General features: G+C 48.5%; 1 protein-coding gene across 1 annotated transcript in view; it reads right to left on the reverse strand.

The window, feature by feature from the left end:
* Positions 1-25,128, reverse strand: part of DLGAP2 (DLG associated protein 2) — a 150,062-nt gene that overhangs the window by 17,507 nt on the left and 107,427 nt on the right. The window contains exons 6-9 of the mRNA XM_060085799.1: positions 10,110-10,459; positions 9,164-9,205; positions 3,160-3,245; positions 1,108-1,523 (exon numbers count right to left, since the gene is read on the reverse strand). Coding sequence (XP_059941782.1) covers positions 1,108-1,523; positions 3,160-3,245; positions 9,164-9,205; positions 10,110-10,459 — 894 coding nt within the window. The remainder of the gene's footprint in view (positions 1-1,107; positions 1,524-3,159; positions 3,246-9,163; positions 9,206-10,109; positions 10,460-25,128) is intronic.

Raw genomic sequence — 25,128 nt, forward strand, 5'->3', positions numbered from 1 at the left:
GAGAGGAATGTGGGAGAAGAGAACTGGGGGTTTGAAGGCACGGCACTCTCCCCCCTTCTTCCTAAGTTAACAATGTACATTTTAACAACTCAGGATCAAAACACCAACCGTTTTCTTGGACTTCTCACGGGCCAGGGCCACTGTGTCTATAAGTTACCGTCCTGATACTTTCATCCTTATGCTTCCACTGCCGGGATTATTGACATATTCTCCTACAGCAGATTTCTGGACATGCAATGTCAGGGTGACATTGCCAAGGACATCAGGTGTCCTTTTGAACTTCAGGATTTATAGTGATCTAGCAATTGTACAAAGGACTTCATGGAAAAAGAAAACATTAAAAAGAGCATGCTTTGTCGAGTTAAGACATTCAGAAACGCCTCTGTGAAACTATTTGGTAAAGACAACTGTTAGTTGTATGTACCTTGCAATCATTCTTGTGGTATTCTTGGTCTATAAACAAAGTCAGGAGGTATCTGTTTTGAATCAACATAGCAATTCATAAAGGATGCTGCTTCTGGACAATCCTGACGATTAAGTTTCTTCAGGGAAAGGGGAGGCTGGTGCTTTTCTGTGCAAGAGCCGGAGACCCACCTGGAGTAAAGGGTTGGGAGCAGATCTGCGCTGCCCACACGAGGTCGGGGAATTTAGATCCCCACCCGCCCGGGGATGGGGAACCGGGAGCTGCCATCACTAGCTGGCTGGTAAGTTATCTACCGTAACCAACGTTTCTTTGGCATAAAGCCAAAGCAATTTCTTATAAACACGGGACAGTCACGATTCTAGAAAACGGCTGAACTGCTCCATATCAAGTCATTGCCAGAATTCAAGAGAACCGGCACGTGGAACATGAGATAAACTACATCCCTGTGAGCACAAGCCATCCTGTTATCCAACAAACAAAACAAAACAGAAGGATGCCCTTTAATATTTTAACGACTGCTTTTCTGCTCATTTACTTGTGTCTTAGAATTGGTGGGAGGCCGTAGGAAGCCCACTCATTTAAATTTACTCAGGGACCCAGGGACTTTCCCTGGGGATTCTGCCACTTGTGTTACGGCAACGTCACGCGTGTCTACAAGCCTCAGAGGAGACCTGGGCCCTTACTTTCCTCCGCAAGGTCGTTCTCCTCCGCTTCCCTCTCCATCTCTTTGCACCAGCCTTCCATCCTCTTCGTCTCGCTGTGCAGCAGCTTCAGAAACCAAGCGCCGTCCCTGTGGCATGGAGACACGTGGCCGCCATCCACCGTGTCCATGGACGGCTCCAGCCAGGGGTCGGGAGGAGGCAGGTCGGCAGTGTCCACGGGGGTCCGATAGTCCTCTCGGTAGCTGAAGAGCCCCTGGGTCCGGACGGTCCGCACCGCCCCGTACTGGGTCGGGGTGCTGGGTTCCGAGTGCCTCTGGAAGGAGGACCCGAACTGCAGGCCCTTGTCCTCCGTGGCGACATGTCCCGGGAAGCCCTCCAGCTCCAGGTCCGCCTGCACCGCGGCCGTCACGCTGTTGGAACGCTTAAAGCGTCCGCACCTGCAAGGGAGGCAAGGGGGACAAGTGGGGCCTTTGCGAGGTGACCTCGTGCAGCAAAACCTAGATGCACTCATCAGGAGCGCGCCTGGGCCACAAGCCGGCACCTCGCGGGGAAGACGAGTGTTTTCATCTCTATCACAAGCACTTTGGTACTTCATCTATGGCAGAACACCATCTGGCTTTGCAAACAATGAACCTCTACCTTCTACCTAAGTTTCAATGTCTAAATAATGCCCACTTAAGACTTAAGTTTATTGCACGACACAAGGAGGCTTGATGTATCCCGTGAAACCACTACCTTGGAGTGGTCACTTGCCTTTCAGAAAGACGCTACAAGTTTACTCTCTTCTGTTTGTGGCACACACGTCAAACGAAGCCCTGCCGCTTCTTTTATGTCTACAAGTCTTCTAAGTAATAACATCTGTGTCCTACTGAGTTTGGGTGGCTGTTCCTATCACAGCTCAGGACATGAGTTTCTTCTCCTATCTGAATAATGTAATATCATCCCGATTTTGTCTTTTATGCAAAACAATGAATCCAAATTCTGACCTCAGCAGGTGTTTAAAAAACATTTGCATTGCATGTATTTAAATGTCAGTCATTCCACACAGCCAGTTACTGAAATGACTGGCAGAAGTGAGCTTATAACAGGAGTGCAGATTTTGCTGGTGAGAACTCTGGGTGTGTGTATGTGTATGTGTGTGTGTGTGTGCACGCGTGCGTGTGCATGTGTGTCTGCACATCCAAACTTTGCCCATGCTACATGTTTTGGCTCTGCAGAAACTGGCCCCTGGCTGGCACACAGCTATGAGTACAGCTGGTTCATGGACCTGCCACCATCTCCTGCCCTGGAGGCAAAGGAGCTGAGAACAAGCCACCGCGGGGGACGGAGACAGCCAGCCCAGGTCCCCAGGTACAGACGACGACGTGCGGGTTCTGAGAGCTCGCGTCCTGGGGAAGCCATCAGTTTGTGTTCTGAATTCCTTGGCAATCAAAACCTTTGCAGGTTGGTCCTAAGGCCCTCCACCGTGAGCGAATCACCGGGGCTTCACAATGTAATGTGCTCATCAAAATTTGTTCTTATGAAATTTACAAGATATGCTACTTTAAATATAAAATAAAATAGTCATCCTGTTTTTGTTACAAACACAACACTCCTGTAATGGACTTCTCTGTGTGTGACAGTTTGAGGGGTTCCTTGGAAGTGTCACAATCCCAGCACAGCTAAGGTCTTAAACTTCTTTCAATCTCCCTCCCTCTCTCTCTGTCTTTCCTTTTACTTTTAACATGATAAGGTGAGAAAGCCTGTGCTTGTTTCACCCTCAGCCTGCTTTTTCCCTTTGGATAAAGGACTCTAACATTCAGAGCTGCCAACCCCTCTGCTTTCGTAGGTGGTAAATTACTTTAGAAGAAGCGGGTCCCCTGCCGCTTGCAGAAACAAGGCATGGGAGGATGTTAATTCACACTTGAATGATATACGTTGAAAAGTATAAAGATATGACCCTGTTTCCTGGCCTGAATTATTGATGGTCAAATGGCCTGAATTATTGATGGTCAGTGTGGTCTAGACACTTGCAGTCAGGTTACAGACCAAGAGCCCCGCTTGGGAGAGGGGGGTATGCGGGGGGCTGGTTACCGTTTCTCGTTCTCCACCTGCACGCCAACAGACTGGTACTCCCGCAGGCCACGGCTCTCTGTGTCAGAGTCGGTAGCTGTTTCCACCTAATTCAACACAGAACACCTTATTTTAGAACCGAGACATGGGACCTGGGCCAGGGACTATCTGTGTGTGTGTATTCATTTGTGGTAATTAATTATGTATTTGCTTAATTAATGCAGAGATGCACTTGACCCAGGAAAATGACAGAGAGAGGGAAATGCACTCATATTGGTGTAAGTTAAGTTGCTACTGTGTTTCGTCAAATTCTGCGTCACCACTTGAACTCAACGCGGCACCTCGGTCTTTTAAATGTATGCAAATATAATTGCTTTGTTTAGCTCGGGCAAAAATAGGCTTTGTTAGCTTGCATTATGAGAGGACTTAAAAGCTCTTATCACACCCTACAGGTACAGCATGAACCAGAGAGCTAACAAAACACACACGCGATTTGATAGGACTGTGCTGATGGCTGCATCCACATACAAGAACACACGGAAGGAATTTAAGCATTTACCAGGAACACCGAGGTAACCTCTCCAGCTGCGCCTACACAGAGCTGTCTCTCTTTTGCTAACGACTGTGCCCAGAGCAGGGCGATGTCAGAACAGAAATCGTGCATTCTACACACAATCCTTATGGCGGCTGCGTTTGCCGAAAACTCTCCCCAACCCCAAAGAAGCATTTATGATCATCACTGGTGTAAAGTTAACTCATGAGAGAATTCTAGTAGCGCAGGTTTTCTAAAACAAACAAACAAACAAATAAACAAACAGCCCCCCAGCTGCCCCGCAAACTCTCAGTATGAAAAGTCTGCAAAACCAAAGGTTCGTTTAGTCACATATTATCCCAGCCACTACACTGTCCCTTGTCCTTTTCACAAAGAATATTGCCCACTGTCTCAAAAGGACTTTTGACCCCAATCCACAAACGTCGTAACGAAACTGTCAAACACATCTTTTCTAAAAAATATTAATGATCGCTGCAAGGGTAAGATACAAACCATTAAACGAATAATCAGGACGCTCTCCTGTGAGTTGTGAGAAAAAAGGTGTACTTAACAATTGTGCCTGTAACTTGGGATGCCCCTCGGCTAAGCCTTTGTCACTGGGGGCTGACTCATTTTGTGGTGAGTAAAAGTCATGGTACTAAGAGCGAGCTGGCATTTGTTTTACCGCACCGGGTACCATGCTAAGAGCGGACAAGTGTTACTACACCTGGTGCACAGGATGCCCTGTGTCGTTTCCAGCCACATCCAACACTGAGGAATCAGAGAAGGTGAGTAACTTGCCCAGGGGTGCACAGCTTGTCGGGGGGGCAGAGCCATGCTCTGCACTGATCCACTGTGGCCAGAATCAACACGGCCACATGGAGACCCTGCAGCTCCCGGTGGGCTGCGGAGCTGGGGACAGCAGCCGGGGGCTCCCCACTGTTTATTGGTGCAATTCTGAAAACATGCACGGAAGTCGTCTCTCATTTGTGTCGCATATTTTGGCGGCTGGAAGAGGAAATAGGTTGACTGCAGGGGGAAACATGCTTGAATAAAATTCCTAACCTTGCTGTTAATCACCACGTCTTTTGAGTTTCAAGTGGGTCATGGCTCACATAAATGTTACCTTGCTGGGTGGGGAGACTGTTGTTATTGTTTTACACAAAAAGATTGCAATAAAGGTTAATATATTAAAAATGTTACCCCATGTCAGTGCAAAAGGAGCTACCTTGTGCTTTAACTGCTATTCCATTCTATGGCTATAACCTGATTTATTTAATCAGTCTTCAGTGGACGGATAATTTGGTTATTACTAGTTTTCTGACATTGTCAATGACGCCGCTATAAATACACGTCTGCACGTGCATGTACTTTGGTGACTATACTCACAGCCCCCATGTGGTGGCTGAGGCAAAAGTATCCCATTTTACAATTTTGGTAGGTATTGTTGAATTTGACAGATACATAATATGGGTGAAATTGCTTCATTCGTATAGTTTTAGAGAGGTATTTGTAATAGAAAGGGCATTAGCTTTTCTTCACAAAAATGTTCCAAGTATTTGCCTTACTGTTTCCAGTCTTAGGATTCTGGTCTAAAGAAGTTACCTCAAATTCTAACAAGTTATAAGGTGACACGTAGGGACAATAGGAGGCTAGGAAAGCAGGATAATAGTAACACATGGTGAGTTTTCATTTCTCATGACACAGAATAGCTGTGCAGCTATGAAAGTGATGGTTTAAGGATGACACCACGAAAGATGCTTACGATCCAATGTCCACTAAGGAATGTAGACTAGCAGGTGGCGTGAGCGGTCCTATCACAAGACGTGTGTGCACACATACAACATGCACATCTTCACAGATACGTAAACATGCCATAAAGTGACTAAAAAATACAACCAAGGTATCACAAAATGCCCTTTTCTTCCTTTCTCTCGTGTGTACGTTTTCTCTTATAATTCTCTTATTTTTACAGCGAATGAGGAAAAGCAGCTTCGGAGGCAGTCAAATCCTGCCTCTTTGCTGGCTGTGTGGTACTTGGGTAAATCTCTTAAATTCAGTGGAGTCTTTTCTTCCTACTCTCAAAAGCAAGGGAAGCGCTGGGCACCTGGTCTGATTGACGTCAGCTTCTGCACAGCACATTTAATGCTCTGCCCTCTCACCCCCGCTTTGAAGATCATCAGCTATATTAACAATAAGGTATTAAATTCAAGGAGTTTATAGTTAATGACTTTTTTAGATTTTACAGTGTTTGTCATATGAAACCTCTGTCAGAAAAACATGAAGATAGCTCTACTTTTCAGGAGGTAAAGGTGAAGGGGGGATATGATCCAGTGGTACGAGGCCAGGATGAGCTAAATATTTATCATTTCAGAAATCCTGGGTCAGCTTTATGTAGATGGGGAAAAAAGTAAGTTTGGGACAAAGAAAAGGAATTACTGTTGTGCACAGTGGAAAGGAAATCAAAGGACTCTTTTCCCGAGAGAAAATTCTGCCTAGGAGGGTAAAAGGATTGTAAAGGTTTTGAGAAATATATGCGTACATTCTTTTTTTTTTTTACAAGATCCACGGTGTTCCAGGCATTGCGAAGAAAGATGAAATCAGCAAAATCCCTGTCTTTTAAAGGAACTCTCTGTGAAGCAAACGCTGTACCGGAGGTGTTCACTGATGAGAGGGGAAAGGACCACCCCATCGCTGCAGTGAGTGGTGGGCGCCGGGATCCAGAAGCCCCCGCCTCACTCTCCCGGGCCTCAGTGGAGGGACGGATACTGAGCCTCGGGCCAGGAGGAACAGTGGGAAGGAGGACGGTCCCGCACAGGCCAGTTAAGGAACAAGGAGTTTGGTGTGGCCGCTGTGTGTGTGAGTGCACACACGTGTGCGTGTACATGCCTGTCCGCATGTGTGCACGTGCATGTGTGCAGCGCATGCGTGTACCCGTGAGCGCACACATGTGACTGTGCATGTGTGTGCGTGGCCCGCGTTTTCAGGAGGTGAAGGCTGATCGCCCGTAGTTGGAGGCACCAGAGAGAAGCAAGCTGTTACTAGAATATTTGCTGGAGCTCCAATCTCAAGTTTTTGCTCTCAACTGAGCTCATTTTAGGCTCTGCCTTCAAAACTTCACACATAGCAAAGCGGGTACGTTGCTTCCCATACAAAGTCCCCGCAGTTCCCTCAGGGACCTATTACAAGTCCAACAGTTAAATATGATTTGCCAACCCTGCTCCGTGAGATGCTCGCAGCCCCAGCAGAAGCAGATAAGAAGGTGGGGTGGAGAGGGAAGGCTTGCTGGAAACGTGAAATGGCTGGGACTCCGAGGGCGTCCTGGGTCAGGGTAAATCAGCATCACCTCAGAGAGGACGGTTAAACCCAGTAACCAGCTGGTGACACCGCAGAGTGGGAATCGCTCCCATTTTAGAGATGGGGTGACTGAGGCAGACGGAATTGAAGGATCCCTGACATTAAATTACATCACAGGGTCTGGGAACAGTAAACGTGTTCTACAGAGTTTCACACGCGCACACACACACACACACACACACACACACACACACACAAGTAGAAACTGCAATGACTAGACAAATCACAGATAAAAACAAAAATGAGCACAAAGAAAATAGCTAACTGTCACCACCATCGTGAGGAAAAGTGAGGTAGGGCCAGGTGTGGGCTCCAGGTGAGAAGACAGGTGTGCTGGCTGGGATATGTCACCAGGAGGGACCCAGGTCTGGCGCACACCTGCAGGGCCTGGGCAGGATGTCACGGGAGGAGCCCTGAGCTGAGCCCCTGAGGACCCTACACATCAGTGCTCATCCTGGGCCCGGGCTCCAGGGAAGGTGCAGGCAGGAGGGCGCACTCTGCTCGGGGGGAAGGACAGCGTCTGTAAAATGAAAAGACTCTGCACTGTCTAAGTTTCCCTGACCGCTGTGGTTCTGGGAGCCCGTCAGGTCCTGGTTCTGGGAGGCCAGGCGGGAACCCGTCCCCCCAGCGCTGGATGGGCTCGTAGAACACCAGCCACCCTGCCCTGCAAGCTGAGGACAGCGTGATGGGGTCGGGGGCGTTGCCGTCCTCCACACGGGGTCATGGGGTGAGAATCACAGCAGGCTCCCGGGGTGGGGGGGGTCACCACTGGACCCTCATTTCTTCCCCTTCCGTGTGCGGCAGGAGACTGCAGGCTGGGGTCCCACCCTCCCCCTGTGGCTGTCAACCTGTAGGCAAGTCACTCACTCCCAGCCTCAGGCTCCCCGTCCCTGACAGGGATGTGGCTCCAGCTGGCCCGTGGGGTTACTGTGAGGATGAGGGCAGCTCGGGGTGGGGCTGGGACGCAGACTCAGCAGATCCACACGTGGCCCCAAGCCAGCCCCCTTCTTCGCCCTTAGCGTCACCTCTACTTTGTGCCCTGACCACCCTGATGCCCTCGAGCATTCTTCTAGAGCTTTCTAGGCATCTAGGGTGGTCCTTCCATCGGCTCTGTCTTCACTTCATCCCTCTCCCCACTGTGCTCTCGAACTGGCGCCCCACACCCATCTGTCTCCCGTTTATCCTGACACTCGAGTTTCTTGGACGACATCTTCTTTGGCTTCCAGCTCACTTCCCTTGGCCACCGCGAGGTGACAAGCTCGCATCGTGCTGTGACATGCCACCAGGAGGAAAGCAGAACCCCTGCATTTGCACGCTCGCCCACACTCGCCCACCGACACTGACCGAGAGCTCGCTATGTGCCAGGCGCTGTGCTAGGCGCTGGGTACCAAGAGGCGGCAGGTGCGCCCGGCCGGCACGCGATGCGCAGCTGGGGGCGGGTCCGGCGAGGCTGGTAGGGAGGGTGACCCGGGCAGAGCGGGGGACCTTCTGGGGAGAGGCACGGCAGCCGGAAGCAGAATGGGGCGTGGGGGGGGGTGCTCCTGGGGTGACTTGCAGGCAGGAAGTGGTGGCTGGATAAACTCGCTTTATGGGCTTCTGGAATTACCTGAAATTATCTGAATTACCTAGAAAGTTGCCGCTATTTTCGGGTAAGTTGGCAACTCCTCGTGTTTGGAAGTCGACCCTCCAGCCTTGTTTGTGGCTGGGTGGGCTGTGCCCCTGTGGCAGGGGGCGGGTGGGCAGACCGGGGGGCACACGCGCCCAGGAAGGTGACCTTGGCCTCCTGAGCTTGGGGGCCTTACAAGTCTCATCTGGAGACGTGAGTCTAACGGCAGAGTGACCCCCGAGTGAATGCCAGCTGCCCCCGTACCAGTACCCCCGGCCCGGCCAGGCCTCGGCTGCAGCGAGTCGCCTGCCCCTTTGAGCCCCCGTTTCGTCCTCATCAGAGTGGGGCTGATTCTGTGTCATCAGGGGATGCAAGGGTTCCCTGCAGTAATATGGGAGCACCTAGCATAGAGCCTGGCATATAGAATCAGGACAGAGAGAGGTGACATGAGCAGTGGTATGAATAATCCAAAAAGGGAGAAAAAATAAAATTCATGCGTACTTGGCTTTGGAGTATATTTTGGTACTTACATCTGACCTTGGGTATGGCTGATGCTCTGGGAATTCAGAATCCTAAACAAAACAACGAAGCCACAGTGTGGAGACCGGGTTCAGAGGACCCAGACCAGCGGGCAGTCTCCCCAGCCTGCGTCCCCCGGCCCCCGACGCCCAGAACACGGCTCCCCTCTCACACCTGCTGAGCTCGCAGGCCCTCCTCCCTGGCGCCAGGGAAGCCCTCGGCTGGACTCGGGCTGGTGGAGGCGCCCGTGCTTGCCGAGGACGCCACGGGGAACCTGCCTGGCTGGCCGACACCACCTCTTGCAGGGAGTCACGGCAGAATTCTTGGGAAACGTGGTCCGCGCGAGGCCTGTCCTGGGCCGTCCCTGGGTTGGGGCAGGAGCTGGATGGTGCTGTTCCTAGCCGGGCGCCTTCCCCGCCCCTGTGCCCGAGTGGACGCGGTAGTGGGAGCCGGCGCAGGGGCAGCCTCTGCGGCCTGAGCGGAGGTGGCTCGGCCCTCGGTGCTCAGAACACAGTGACCAGAGCTAACCCAGCAGCGTCCTGGGGTCGGCGCGGGGACTTTCGGGGTCACCTCGAGTGGCTGTGAGCCCCTTTTTCGTACAAGCAGCCCTTCCCTGTCATTCACCTTTGGTCCCAATGCCCTTTCTCCCCACTCTACTGTTAGGCCACAAGACTAAAAATCAGGTTTCAACCACAAAACCTCCTTCTTAAGTGTCAGAATAACCTATTTCCATACTCTCCAAGCAGCTGGCAGCCCCTGGAAATGCCTGGGGGGGGGCCCTCCGGGTGGCGGGTGGGCCTGGCCGGGGCATCCCGCCTGCTGCACCCACAGGCCAGCCTCCCCTGAAGGCCAGGCCCAGGCTCTGGAGCCTCCGGCCCCTGCGGGGTCCCTGCGAGGGCCCGGGCCGAGGTCGGCAGTGCTCGGTCTGTGTCACCGTGGGGGGCACGCGGGAGGTACCTGGACCCCGATGGAGGAACGCCGGCTCTGGAGGAAGCCCTCGGCCTTGGACACGATGGTGGCCTTGTCACTGGTCCGCGCCGAGCCGCCCTGGCCCTCGGCGGCATGGCGCTGGGCCGCGGCCGTCTCCAGGGCCAGGCTCATGGCCTTGTTGCTGTCCAGACTGTCCGTGGAGTTGTAGAGGCCGCGGCCGTCCTGGGGCCACGGGGCCATTCTCTGGGCGCGGCTGTCCTGGTAGGCGTCCTGCGTGGACTCAGTGCTGCTCTGCGCTGTCACCGAGATCAGAGGCTTGGAGGTGGCGCGGGGGGGTACGGGCGGCGGCGTCTTTTTGTAGTTGGTGTAGGACACGGCTGGAAGAGACACAGAGGCCCGTCAGCGGGGCTGGGTCCCCGCCGCCCCCAGGGAATCTGGTCCACGACCGAGCCCTCCCATGGCCACGGGGCAGGTCTCTCCCCGACGTCTAGCCTAGGAAACTGAGGCAGAGTGTGGGGAAAACGCTTTATGCTCAGAGAGAGTCGACAGGGATGTGTGTATAACAGCGAAAAACTATAAAAACACCCCCAAATCCAGCAGAATAAGTAACGTTTGACTCAGCAGGACAGAAGGCAGCCACACCACCGTCTTCAGGCGGGTCCTGGTAGCAGGCGAAATGCTCATTTTATAACTCCAAGCGAAAAAAGCAGGGCCTACTCAATTCTATCCAGTCTAAGATGGAATATATTGTAAAGAAAACCTGTGAATGAAGAAAATTGAGAAGTACATTCTAACCACGGTCATCATTCAGTGATGGTGTGGCTGACAGGTCTCTGTATATCCTACCAACGCTTCTAATGAATAGGTATTCTTTTTTTTTTTTTTTTTGGTACGCGGGCCTCTCACTGTTGTGGCCTTTCCCGTTGCAGAGCACAGGCTCCGGACACGCAGGCTCAGCGGCCATGGCTCACGGGCCCAGCCGCTCCGCGGCATGTGGGATCTTCCCGGACCAGGGCACGAACCCGTGTCCCCTGCAACGGCAGGCGGACTCTCAACCACTGCGCCACCAGGGAAGCCCACATAGGTACTCTTTTAATCATGGAGAAAAACACACAGTATCAGAAAGCTCTTTGCTCCCCATAAGTACATGCTCCCTGGGTACAAACCATAGGAGCCGATTGAGAATGGACCCGGGTCTCCACGTCTACCCGGTTCATAACCACCACTTCGCCTTCTCTGAGCCCTGCACACATTGGAGTTCTACACACGCCACTGACAGTAAACCCCCCAAAGAAAATAAGTGCAATTCGACATGAATTGATATTAAATGCCTCTTAGAAGGCACCCAAAATTCATCAGATATATATGCTGGGCTCTGGGTGTTACTAATTTTCACAGCAGGAATGTATCACATCCGCTCTGAAGGAATGGGTTTTCCACAGGTGCTGGTCGTGTTTCTTTACCTGGAAGGGAGGACTGGCTAGAAGTGTTTCCGAGAGGGACGCGGGTGCCCTCATCACCACGCAAAGCATGCGCACCCACGCAGGGTGCAGGCGTCGGGGGCTGTTGGCTTGGGGACCAGACGTGCCCAGGGGGACGGCCTGGGCGGGCCGAGCCTCGTCCGTGAGGACAGACGGAGCAGGTGTTTCCTTGAAGGGCCTCCAGACACTGTGCCCAGGGATCACCAGCCTGCTGCAGTGTGGAAATGAATCATTTCCTCTCCGGTTTGTGGGGACTTCAACCAACATTCCTAACCCTTACCCTCTGCGCCAGTGATTTTTAAATCTGTGTGAATGGATTTTCCCAAGAAATAAAGCCTCAAATGTCATCCCGGATGAACATAGGCAAATAAAACAAAATGAGTTTGTCACGTCAGGATGATCTGAGTTTTAAGGCATAACAACTTTGCATGAAAATTTATGAAGTGCACACATTTTCGAAAGGATGAATGGGAAAGAGGCGCTGAAAGGTAGGAAACACGGGGGGGGGACACGGTTATTAGAAAAATGGGCTTTGAATATGGTTTACACCCGAGAAACCTCTAAAAGCACTCTCTTTAAAGACTCTCATCAAGCTCTAGAGGAAAACTGTGGAAAGCTGACTTTATTCAGGGCTTTACTGCGGGAGATTCCGGTGTTTAAGGAAAGGCTCCCAACCTCCAGCACTTACCACTAGCTGCTGTTCTAAATAAGCCTGAGCCCGGAGCCTGTGTCACCAGCCGAAGCAAGTGGCCCTCCTGGAGGTGGGGCCGCGACTGGCTCTCCCTGCTTCCCCCAGACCGTCATCCACAACCCAGGGTCCCTGTGCCTGAAGTCCACTTCTTGTTTTTGTTTTTTTTTTGCTGTACGCGGGCCTCTCACTGTTGTGGCCTCTCCCGCTGCGGAGCACAGGCTCCGGACGCGCAGGCTCAGCGGCCATGGCTCATGGGCCCAGCCGCTCTGCGGCATGTGGGATCCTCCCGGACCGGGGCACGAACCCGCATCCCCTGCATTGGCAGGTGGACTCTCAACCACTGCGCCACCAGGGAAGCCCGTCAAGTCCACTTCTTAAGGGCACCTTCAACATCCTCAGCAGGCCTGTCCACCTGCAATGTCCTAGTGGCTAAAACACTTTGGTTTAAGGAGACCTCTGCCCATCCAGGTTCAGTCGATCACAAGGCATCCACCCCCGACGCTGCGGTCCCTCCTGCCCTGGTCCCGCCCTCTGTCCTGTCCTCTAAAGCCTGCAAAGCCTCGGGGCCGCCAGACCTGCTCAACGCAGACTTTTAACCTCCTTCACACACCTACCGTCGCAGCCCTGCCAGGCCCCCTCAGAGCACAGCCAGGACTGAGCGAGCTTGCTGAAAGCCCAGCATCGTTCCCATGGGGCTCAGGTCACTAGGACACAAGGTCCTAGGAGTCAGGGAGCCCGGCCCCATCACCAGGCTAGGGAACTGCTCCAAGAGAAGAAAACTGCAAAGCAAAGAAAACCTGCCTCTTCAAAAACATTAATTGGTGAATGTTTTATAAAAACATGCTGTCACAGACATAGAGAATGGACTTGAGACACGGGGAGGGGGAAGGGTGAGCTGCGACGAAGTGAGAGAGTGGCATGGACATACATACACTACCAAATGTAAAATAGATAGCTAGTGGGAAGCAGCCGCATAGCACAGGGAGATCAGCTCAGTGCTTTGTGACCACCTAGAGGGGTGGGATAGGGAAGGTGGGAGGGAGACGCAAGATGGAGGAGACATGGGGACATATGTATACGTATAGCTGATTCACTTTGTTATAAAGCAGAAACTAACACACCATTGTAAAGCAATTATACTCCAATAAAGATGTTAAAAAAAAAAAAAAACACGCCATCAACCTGAAGTCTTGCTGTGGATGCTGTGACTCTGGATGCTTGGAGTTTGCAGCTTCTTCCCCGTGGGCACCAAAGTCACCGGCTGGAGAGGGTGTGGAGGAGAGGGAACCCTCCTACACTGTTGGTGGGAATGTAAATTGGTGCAGCCACTATGGAGAACAGTGTGGAGGTTCCTTAAAAACTAAAAATAGAGCTACTATATGATCCTGCAATCCCACTGCTGGACATATATCCAGAAAAGACAAAAGCTCTAATTTGAAAAGATACATGCATCCCTATGTTAGGAGCAGCATTATTTACAATAGCCAAGACATGGAAACAACCTAAATGTCCATCGACAGATGAGTGGATAAAGATGTGGTACCTACATACAATGGAATATTACTCAGCCATAAAAAACAATGAAATTTTGCCACCTAGAGATTATCATACTAAATGAAGTAAGCCAGACAAAGACAAGTATCATATGATATCACTTATACATGGAATCTAAAATATGATACAATGAACTTATTTACAAAACAAAAACAGAGTCAGACATAGAAAACAAACTCATGGTTAACAAAGGGGAAGGGATAAATTAGGAGTTTGGGATTAGCAGATACACTCTACTCTATATAAAATAGATAAACAACAAGGTCCTACTGTATAGCACAGGGAACTATATTCAATATCTTGTATTAAACTATAAAGAAAAAGAATATGAAAATGAATATATATATGTATATATATCTGAATCACTTTGCTGTACACATGAAACTAACACAACTTGTAAATTAACTATACTTCCATAATAAATAAATAAATTTTTAAAAAAGAAAGGGAAGTCTCCCATATTTCCATTCTGGTTCTTTTAGAGCTACAGTAAATCTTCCTTGCTTCAGACATAAAGTGACGTAAGCGTGCGTGTGACCTGGGAGAAGCTGCCTTCTCTCAGTCTCAGTTTGCTCATCTGTAAAAGGGAAGCAGCCACAGTCACTTAAGTGCTGTCGCGAGGATGATGGGGAACAAAGCTCACGCGGGGGCGGGCGGAGCGCAGTCTCGGGAAGGGCGGCCCTTACAGCGGTGTCACTTAGAGCTGCTCATGGCTCCTCCCACCGTGGATAGAAAGACAAACACCAACAGCAACCAGCACTCAGCACCCCCTCATTTCTTTGGAGGCTGTTACCAGGTCACCATAGGGGTGTTTACGAGACACAGTCTCGGGGAAGAACAATCAGTGTGCACCCCGCCAGGAGCACCCCCAGGGGCACGGCTACGATGGGGAGAGTGTCTCTGTGGCCATCTGAGCTCTCCATCCTTTAGCCTCACGGAAGCTGCAGAACAACCTTGCCGGTTGACGGCACTTGTTGTTCCATTTCCCAGATGAGAAAATGGAGGTTCCAGTATCTTTAAACGTTTTCCTGAGGACAGCCAGAGAGTCAGCGGCAGGACGGGACCCAACGCCACCCCAGCTGCTGACTAGACAGACTCCTTCCTCCTTTCCCTGACCTCGACCCGGCTCAGCCTGCTTTAATTCCTGGGGTATTTTGGATGGGACCCCTGCATCTAATCCCCCACCATCCTCTGAGGCAGCTGTCCTCAGGCAGGCAGTGTAGACTCAGGTCCCGGTAGCCTTGCCGGCTGGTTTGCACCACCGACTGTGGAGTTCCAGGGCTGCCACGCTTCCACGAGCTGTTCCAGGGGACGACCACGTGACGTCCCCCCAGAACGTGGGCTCCCCTGAAGACATGTGGGCCGACGTTTAGTTAAGTGGCCCAGGGAACATTCTGGCTGAACACGTGAGGACTTCCCACCCCCTGGGATCCAATCACCATCTTCTCAATGGGGGAAATATGTGCAAGCGTGGGACAGTTTTAAGTCCCTGAATGTATTTATCACTTGTCCCTTGATTCCCCTTGAAATGGCTCCAGTGAAAATCCAACACATACATTTATAATGAAATAAATAGGCGCTACCTAATGTTTTGAGAGTAAATTTACCAAGTTAAATAAACACATTCAGAAAACACACATAAAAATTTCCAGGCACCCAGATATCAGATCCATTGGTACCCATTAGTACAGAAGTCAAAATGGAATTTGTAGTTTCAGACGTAAGACAGGCGTTTAACACACATTTTGAATGTCCCTTTTGCCACCCTCTCAGGCCCTATATGCACACGATGTGATCCCTCGTGTGACTTTGAATGAGGCTGTTTACCGCTGACAATGCAACACTTTTATATTCTTGGTCAACTGTATGCTTTTGAATTTGATAATTTAAAAATTAAGTGTCAGTTGCCAGTCTTGGGTAAATAAAAATTAATGTATACAAACTACTTTAGATAAGTAAAATAACACTGTGACAGAATTTTTGAAAAATAAAGTATATCAATGTATTCATTCATAAGTCCATTCTTCTGACAAATACATGTTGGTACTTACAGTCTCATGGAGGAGAACTGCATATTCTTAAACGCCTCCTTAGAATTAGAATTAGAAGCTGGGAAATATAGTAAAGAAAGAATTAAAAGTGCTCATTTGAGCATGTTAATTTGCTGCCATGGATTAAAAGAAACCATTATAGGTAACATTTTACACATTCAAGAAAAATATTCGATTATTCAGTTGAACAGTTTAGGTAATAATGATTGAGCTAATTGTTAGTTACAGGCTGTATCATCTATCATTTTCTACATGTAGGTCAGACAAACATTATATATGAATGAAAATTTTAATTTTAACTTAGCAATGTAATTCTGTCAAAGTGTCTACAGCTTCAAAAAGCAGATGAATCAACAGAGAGATTTCTAAACATCCCAAGATTTGTTTCAATAAAAGTGATCAAATATAAATTTTAAAGTAAAAAATGAAATGATTACTTAACATCTTTAGGTATCTGACGGTCTGACTACTCTATTTTTATTTTTTAATTGAGTCCAGGCAGGAACATTCTTTTGGTTTTAAAAGCCTGTCATCGATTTCTTTCACCATGTGTCTAATACTGTGAAAATCCCTGGAGATTTTCAAGTGGCTTCCTGATTCTAGGGAGAGAGATTAAAATGCACTTGTGTTTTAATCCACTTCCTGAGTTAGTCTGGATTCTGCTTATGTCTTGGGGATCAGATGAGTTGGTGAGACTCACCCTGAAAATAATGGGGGTGACAGAAAGCAACGGCTCTGTGACGTGCCTTCTCTCCTGAGTCTACTGATACCAATATGAGACTTTGTGCCACCAAGAAAAGGTTAATTACACTATTTAAGATGGAAGGAGCCATGCATATAATACATTTTAGGGAGATTTCTATGAAAATTGTACTAAACTAATAGTAGTCATACTTAAGGGACCTGTTAGAGCTGAATGAGAACCACAGCAGAGGCAGGTGAAAACCATACTTTTCCAGATATACGCGGTACATATACGCGGGACTGAGTTAATCTCATTGGGACCCTTTCTGAAGAAATGGCTCAAAGCCCTGGTCAGAAGGGTGTGAGCTGGGCAGATGGGGAGAGGCTGCAGCTGCTGACCCTGCTGGCCAAGCGAACTGTGCCCAAAACCTCGTAGATGATTTATCTTGATTGTGTGAGAAGGGCCGCATTCCAGACGGCTTTGTCCAATAGCATAGCCCGGAGCCAAATTTAAATGACCTAAACTTCTAAAATATCTAAACACCTCAACTACACTTAAACATCAGTTCCTCCACATTTGAGCTGCATTTCAACTGCTCAAAAGTCACGAACAGCCAATGGGGACAGTACTGGACAGAGGCCAGAGAACATTCTCATTGCTGGACGGTGCTGGTCTAGAGGTTTTCTCCAGGCAAAGTCGAATCAGTATGAGCAACCCCCCATCTGTTCAACAGATGACATAAAGCAGAGGACATCAATCATAAGGACTTCCCTTTAGGTCTTCAAAGTGTTGGGTTAGCAAATCTATTGAAGGAGAATTTGGAGAAACACATTTTATTGGAGGTAAACGAACTTGAATGGGATGAAATACACTGCTGCTCAGTCTATACTTCCACACGGCTCTGCGTAATCTCAAATGTGAATACATCGTTACTTTAAATGCGTGCCTAGTTACCCCTCCACACCTGGAATTCTGGACACCATTTCTGAATTCAGTCCTTACAAGTCATTTGCAAGCCAAAAAGGAAATTTAAAGATTAGCATTCTGTCATATAAATACATAATCAAGATAAAATATTTTTCAAAAGTCAGGCATCACCATTCTATTTGAATATAACAGCGACACTTAAATTCACTGCACTCTTAATTAGAACTTCAAAGATAAGAGCATAAAAGGAATTACAGTCATCAAGCCCATGAATGTCTAATGAGAGTCTGGATATTGGAGAAACCAAACCAAAGGCAAAGATTCGCCATAAAAGATTAAAGCTATTTTGACACTTTAATTAATGTTAGTCTCAAAACATAAGTGTAAATCAAACAGGACACAGAAGTCTTATCCCACTGGCATGCACACAGTGGTTTCCCTAAAGTTACAAAAACTTGCCTGGGTCCCCCAAGTTCTGGGGCAACATTGATGGGCTGGTGGCACAGACATCTACCTCGGATGTGTTAATTAGCAAGAAATTATAGTCTAACCAGCATCTAACATCTTGCAGACAGTAAAATGAAGTGATGACAGCTGTTTCACGGTTTGAGACACTTCCTGTTTTCATTTTAAATATTGAAAAACATTTTTGAAAAGAATGATTTGTTTCAGTGGAAAAGCTGACAGACCAATCACAGGGACACAACTGGGTGACTTGGGTCAATCTGTTTGTGGAGGATTTGCAGCTCAAGTAGTGGATGGCACTGTCCTGTCCTCACAAGCAATATGAGGGCTGCTCTTTGTTTCACTTGGGACGTTTAATCGTGACTAAAGTCTACATTAAAGTTGTGCCAGAATTGTATTTTTACCATCAAGATGTGTGTGGGGGGGTAATTCTTGGGTGGGGTTTTGTTTGATGGTGAAATCACCGATTTTCACGTCTGCTCATGGCAAATAAGGAGTATGTAGCTGTGACCCACTGGAGTTGAAGTATCCAGAGTTACCACACTACTGTCCCTTGACTCGAGGAAAGAAAATGACCTTCCAATGAAAAAACAGATAAAATGATAAAGCTGATGCTACTTGCAAGGGTAAAATCAACCCGTAACTTCTGAGCTAGTTACACCTACTGATGCTCAGCGTCTAATGAATACATCCTAAATATTGTCTACTTCTCCCAGAAAGTTCCATGAGAAGGTTGGAAGACCCCCAAACCTCTAATATGGACAACATAGTCACAATCTCAAGGTGACTGTAGTAGAAACAGATACACAGTCATTGATCCTGACACACAGGACAAGCGTCAGAGGCATCTTCTATGTGTGCCGTGTTGACATCAAGCAGTCAGCTGTGCCAATAAATCAGAGCTCCCGGCTGGGGGCTTCCCGGTGACCTTTCTGAGCCTGCTTGAATCAGTAACCACTAACGGTTTGAACATGAACAGCTCGTGTGGCCAGGATGCTGGTGGCCACTAGGGGCATGGGATGGGGTGTAGTGGCTCTGCCTGGATGCAGTGAGACCCTGGCCCTATTCTGGCACCGCCGTCAGCGGCCATGGGGCTCCGGGCCCCGCTCACCTTCTGCAAAGGGAAGGATCCTACTCCCTTACAAAGCTCGCAGACCCAGCACAAGGACACATACTGTGCAAACACAACGTGTCTGTAAACTCCTGCTTCGTCCTGGCCATGGAACTATATCTGCTCTGAATTCCCCATTAATAATGGGGCCCTGAAAACCAGGGGCCTCTAACAGCGTGAAGGGCTCACTGCAGCCTCCAATCTCCAGGAAATCATGTCCCTCCCTGGCCTGCAGGAGAGGGTGCATTGAGAGAAGAGGTTGGCATGGAGACTGCACAGTGAGTCATCCCCGAGCCCGGCCTTGAGATAAAACAGGGAGGAGATGAGACCTGGACCAAAGTGGCCATTTACTGTGCTTTTCAGAAACGGCTGGCAACGTGTCGGTCTGCCAGCTGCCTGCCATTCCTGGGCTCCACCTCCCACGACATTCTTTATTAAAAAGAAAACCTGATCCTGACACCTGGAGCTGGAAAACAGATGACGCAGAGTCTGTAATGAAGCACAAAGAAGTTCTAAATGAGTCCCCACAAAGGACTGGTTTGCTGACCCATGGGTCCCTGGATGTTCGCTGGTGACTGCAGTGTGCTGTCAGCGTTACATAAAAAGTTTTATTCTCAGCTCTAAACTCGTAACATCAATCATCACAGAGTGAAAAGCACCTGCACTGGGGACAGTGCTACCCGCTGAGGGCAGCTCAGAGAGAAGAACATCCCTTACTAATTAACCCATTTGTTCATTGTTTTCGTTAAAAACTCAGCAAGTATTTCTTCAATGTTTAGCACATTCCAGGCCCTGGGGACCCAACAGTGAGGAAATCCCCGCTTTCCTGGTCTTTTGTCCCAGGAGAGCAGACGCTGAGCCAGACGCATCATTAAAACACACAGGATGCTCTAGGTGACAGACTCCAAGTGCAGCTTCATGACATGTTTGTGAAAAGTACCACGATGTGTATAAAACCCAACTGACTTTTCTGCCTAAACCTGGGGTCTAGTTTAGTATTCAGTTAGCACCAGGTTCTTGGAATTATTTTCCTAAAGGAGAGAGAGAAAGAAACACAAACATCTCTAAGTTCCACACCTGCATGTTAATGAATGTATGACTAGGAAAAAAGCCAACTTAACTGAAGGGAAAAGAGGAATCATTCAAATGGGGCTTCAGAAAAGGAACTCCCTGATCTCCAGCCACAGGCAGGGCCTCTATGTGCCGGGAGTGTGGGCAGGGCTTGCCGTGGGCGTCCACACCTGCAGGACAGTGGGCGGGGCTTGCCGTGGGCGTCCACACCTGCAGGACAGCATCCATCTTTCTTCTCCCTAACCTTTCGTATTTGGTTCTGATGAGCGCAAATCCAGACTGAGACTAGAAACAGAAGCTTTTCTGCAGCCTGGCAGGTGCCCAGTCAATCAGGCATTTTCCTGCGTTTAACTCTCACTGGGGAGAAGACTGCACCTGCCCTGGTGGTTCTGTGGATTCGCGCAGTGAACAAAGACATCAGGGCTGCGTGTGAGGCGTCTGGTGGCCGAGCACTGCAGGCTGGAGCCAAAGGGCCACGCAGACCATCCTCGGGAGGGATGGAGGTCCAGCTGCCCACAGCTGCCTCTGTGGCCTCCACCCTCTGGGCACCCTGGGGCTTTGGGCCTCCCTGACGATGGAGCTGACGCCTGACTGAGGACCAGGGCCGCTGGAGTCGCTGATCAAGAGCTGAGCTGAGCTGAGCTGAGCTGAGCTGAGCTGGAAGATGCTCTCGGCTTGCCGCTGAGGACCCTGGACTCCCAGGGGACTTTCCCGCTGCTGTGACAGGTCTTGCTCATTTCTGCCAGCCTCAGGGCTGCCCACTGAACACACGGCACATGGAACCTAGCGGGTTCCCCGTTTCAGCCACGCAGGACACCTGTCAATCCTATTGGCTCCAGCACTTGGACCTTGGGTTGTAGGTTTGAGAGAGTGAACGGGTTTCTCTGTTAGCACTACTACCCAGATACTTGCCGTGTGAAGCCAGAATTAGGCTGAGCGGGGATTTTCTTGGCGGAAGTGGGTATGGAGACCTAGATTTGGAGCAATAGTAATGGAGCCTGTATCTGTCCTTTCCCCAGTATCTCTGCTTCAGAGACTGTCCCCACGCTCCTGTCATCTACATACAAGGGATGCAGATGTAGGCTCTGAGCATCCTTTGAGAAGCACACAGCACCTGCCTCTTCAATAACTGCAAGTGACAAAGTAACTCATTTCCTTTCGGCACCGTCTGCCACCTAGTTCAAGTCTTTTAGAAAATTCCCTCACAGTGACAACTAAGCCTCAGTCTTCAGGAAGGAGTATGTGGGAGGAGACTTCTCTGTCCCACAGTTAAGATCTAAGATCTAAGTTCATGCCGTAAATATTCAGAAGAGAAGAGAACTTTGAGCATTTCATGAATCATAGCCCACTTTGTAATAACTCGCCATTAATAAGTAGAAGGGATCAAATATTAACTACCAAGTATTAGCAGAGAAAATTTGAGCATGGTGATTAGCTATCTGCAGATGTGTCCAGAGCTTCTAAATCTATTTCAAATTCTGTTTCCCTTCATTTCATGAAGCAGCTCTTTAGTACTTTAGAGACATTAGACACAAAATAAAAATCTGTGGATTTGATTCCGTTGATTGTGTGACTGATCAAAATGGCAGTGCAGGAAAGACCTGCTATAAACCCACAAACCAATAAAGAAAACACCAACTGTCCATTAGAGAAAGCGATCATAGCACACACAGACATTTTAAAGAACTGGAAAGGTGGCCTTGCCCCATATTTGCCGTATGGGTCTTTCTCCAGGAATTCAGCGGACCTACACCTGTTCATGCCAGAAACGAGCACTGTTCCTTAGCTGGCGAACCTTTTCCTTTTTATATCTTACACTCGTGGTAACACTGGATACGATCAATCCTTATCCCTCTCCTTCTTGGCTTCCAAAAAGTAATAAACGGGTAAACAGAAGTACAAATGTTCTTTATGATAAATCCACTGGGAATTTCAAAGCTCTCCCATTATTTGTGTTTAAAAAGCACAGCATGGCTCTGCAGCTTAGTGGCTATGTTAGGATGAAATAAGTTCCATGTAGTTAACTATTTTATATAGGAATGATTTACACATATGAATATGTGTTTCCTATGCTCTATAGAACTATTTCCTTACTATGTTTCACTGCCACCTATCTGTCATTTGAAAGGAATCCAGGCAGATATAACCCAAATAAATCCCTAAAACCATAAAGCAAGCCCACTATGTATATGTGTGTAGCACTCTACTTTTTTTGGCTTCTGAACAGGGGTTGAAAGATTAATCTCAACCTCATTCAATCTCTTCCTCCAAACTTGGGAATGTTAAAATGGCCTAAACAAATTCTGTTTTGGCCTAATACCCCTACTGAAAATAAATGATAACCAGCCAGCACTAACTATAAGGTTGAGTTTTGAATAGCTCCAGTATCTTTGTAAAGGCAAAAGGAAGTTAGTGGTGGAATTTTTTCCTCACTTAAAAAATATTTTGAGCTATGTGTATTTGGCTTTTGGACATCCTCAGTGTTAGAGAAAGGCAGTTCACTCAAATTCAGTTTACATGCCTGAATAATTCTTACCTTTTCAGGGAATCAAAATCAAAATTGGAAGGATCACCTGAAATGATTTTGCAATTAGCGGGCCACTAAGGACCTCTTTTCAGAAGTGCTCAGATGTCATATGAGGAGTAATTAACAGGCATGGGTTGCTGCCATTCTGGGAAAACCTCTGCACTTGACCTACATTGCAGGATAAAACTTCGGGATATTATTTGTATGTTTTTTCCCGCAATCCTTTGCCATTGCAAGCAGCTCTGGGGTTCCTCTCTGCAAAGATTTTGTTGGGGGAAGGCAACTCCAGCTTAACCTTGCCTTGACTTTGGTAAAATCCTAGACTCAGTAGAGGTTGCCCAGGGGTCAGCGGGGAGAGGGCAGAGAGCAGAGGTCTGCAGAGAATGCCGGTAGGAGGAGAACCTGTGGGTCTCTGGGAAGCTGAGTCCTGACCATGCAGTGGAGGCCCAAGAACCCTGAGGCCATGCGGAAAGGGACACAGAGGCCTTAGGGCAGTGGGTGTCCGTGACCGGGGGCCTCCAGATGCCACGATGCCACATGGGAGTTCTGGCCTTGTAATGCCCTGGGTTCACCCCCAAATGACCAAGGCTGAATATCAGGCAGGAGGGGTGGGACACTCAGAATTGGTATTAAACTGATTTAAGAAAAATAAACTACTGTGTTATTTCTTGCACAGCTAAGTTGTAGGTGATCCACTCACATGTCACACTGAATATCTAATAAAGAAGTGGGTACCACGAGTTGGTACCTTCCAGAGAAAAACACAATGGAATATTACTCAGCCATAAAAGGAAACGAAATTGAGTTATTTGTAGTGAGGTGGATGGACCTAGAGTCTGTCATAGTGTGAAGTAAGTCAGAAAGAGAAAGACAAATACCGTATGCTAACACATATATATGGAATATAAGAAAAAAAATGTCATGAAGAACCTAGGGGTAAGACGGGAATAAAGACACAGACTTACTAGAGAATGGACTTGAGGATATGGGGAGGGGGAAGGGTAAGCTGTGACAAAGCGAGAGAGAGGCATGGACATATATACACTACCAAACGTAAGGTAGATAGCTAGTGGGAAGCAGCCGCATAGCACAGGGAGATCAGCTCGGTGCTGTGTGACCACCTAGAGGGGTGGGATAGGGAGGGTGGGAGGGAGACGCAAGAGGTAAGAGATATGGGAACATATGTATATGTACAACTGATTCACTTTGTTATAAAGCAGAAACTAACACCCCATTGTAAAGCAATTATACTCCAATAAAGATGTTAAAAAAAAAAAAAAAGAAAAACATCCGAGAGAAAAAGCTGAACGAGAGGTCTGAGGGAAGGGCTTAGCAGAGGGCGAGTTTAAATACTGAATTTTAAATATTAAGTGAGTGCAAATAGATTTAAATATTTTATACACTGTAAATTCTCAAGTCAACCATTCTTACATTCAACAAATATTTACTGAGTCCTGTACAGCCCAGGGGTACAGATCAGGAGATTGGGCAAATCTAAACTCAGCTGCAGCAAATCCCAAAGTGCCCAAGTGTGGTCCTGACCTTGGCTGATACTAGGAAATACAGTAACTAAAGACCAACGATGCCGCAGAACCATGGGTTTGTGCTCTGTCTTGGGCAGGATGTGCCAGCCTGTGAGCAGCAGCCCTGCTTAGTAGTGACAGTGGCATTTGTGATCTCCAGCTGGTTTCACCAGAGCCTGGTGGGGTAAGACTGGTCATATAGCTGCAGGTGCCCGTGTGGCCAGCGCGCCATGAAAGACCCCACCCCGCGCAGACCTTGGGCCTTCTCGCCCCGCGGTGTTTGCACACGTGCTGCTGCTGCTGCTGTCAGAAGGCGTGTTCTGTGTGACGAGCAGTGAGGGGCCTCTTTGGATGCACACTGTCCCCCTGCTGTGTGCTGTGTCCTCTGATGCAAACTGAACACTCGTGGGTGGTAAACTCCAGCCCCTGTTCTAGAAGTTTCTGATACAGTGTTTAACAGCCCCTAAAGGTGCTTTGCTCTCATGGCAGTGGAGGAAAGACAGTCAACAGTAAAAGTTAAAATAATTTCTGATATCGATTATCTATAAGAAAACCCAATACTGCAAATACTGAAAACTGCATGTATCGAGCAGAGAAATCCCACTGTGGTACCTAACGCTGGGCTGTGACCTGTCAGCAGCTTGGTCAAGCCGACACCCTCCTTCTCAAGATAACGCTTTAAATTCAAAAACTAAAATGCAGAGGATTAAACAATTACATCAAAATATAATCATCAGAATGTTAAAAATGTCTGTGATGTGTTCGCGTCTATTAATGCAGTACATAATGAGATCCGGCAACGGGACTAATAACTACCGTAATTTCAAAGCCTGATGAGCGTAAACGGTGTTTCAAGATCCCTGCAGGAATCGTAGGGCGACTCTGAACTGACACTCCCGCACTCTGAGTCAGACGCGCTGCTAATGTGAGCGTGTTCCGTAGCATTCCTAACCCAGGGCA

The sequence above is a fragment of the Mesoplodon densirostris genome, chromosome 20 (genome assembly GCF_025265405.1).
Source record: "Mesoplodon densirostris isolate mMesDen1 chromosome 20, mMesDen1 primary haplotype, whole genome shotgun sequence".
NCBI lineage: Eukaryota > Metazoa > Chordata > Mammalia > Artiodactyla > Ziphiidae > Mesoplodon > Mesoplodon densirostris.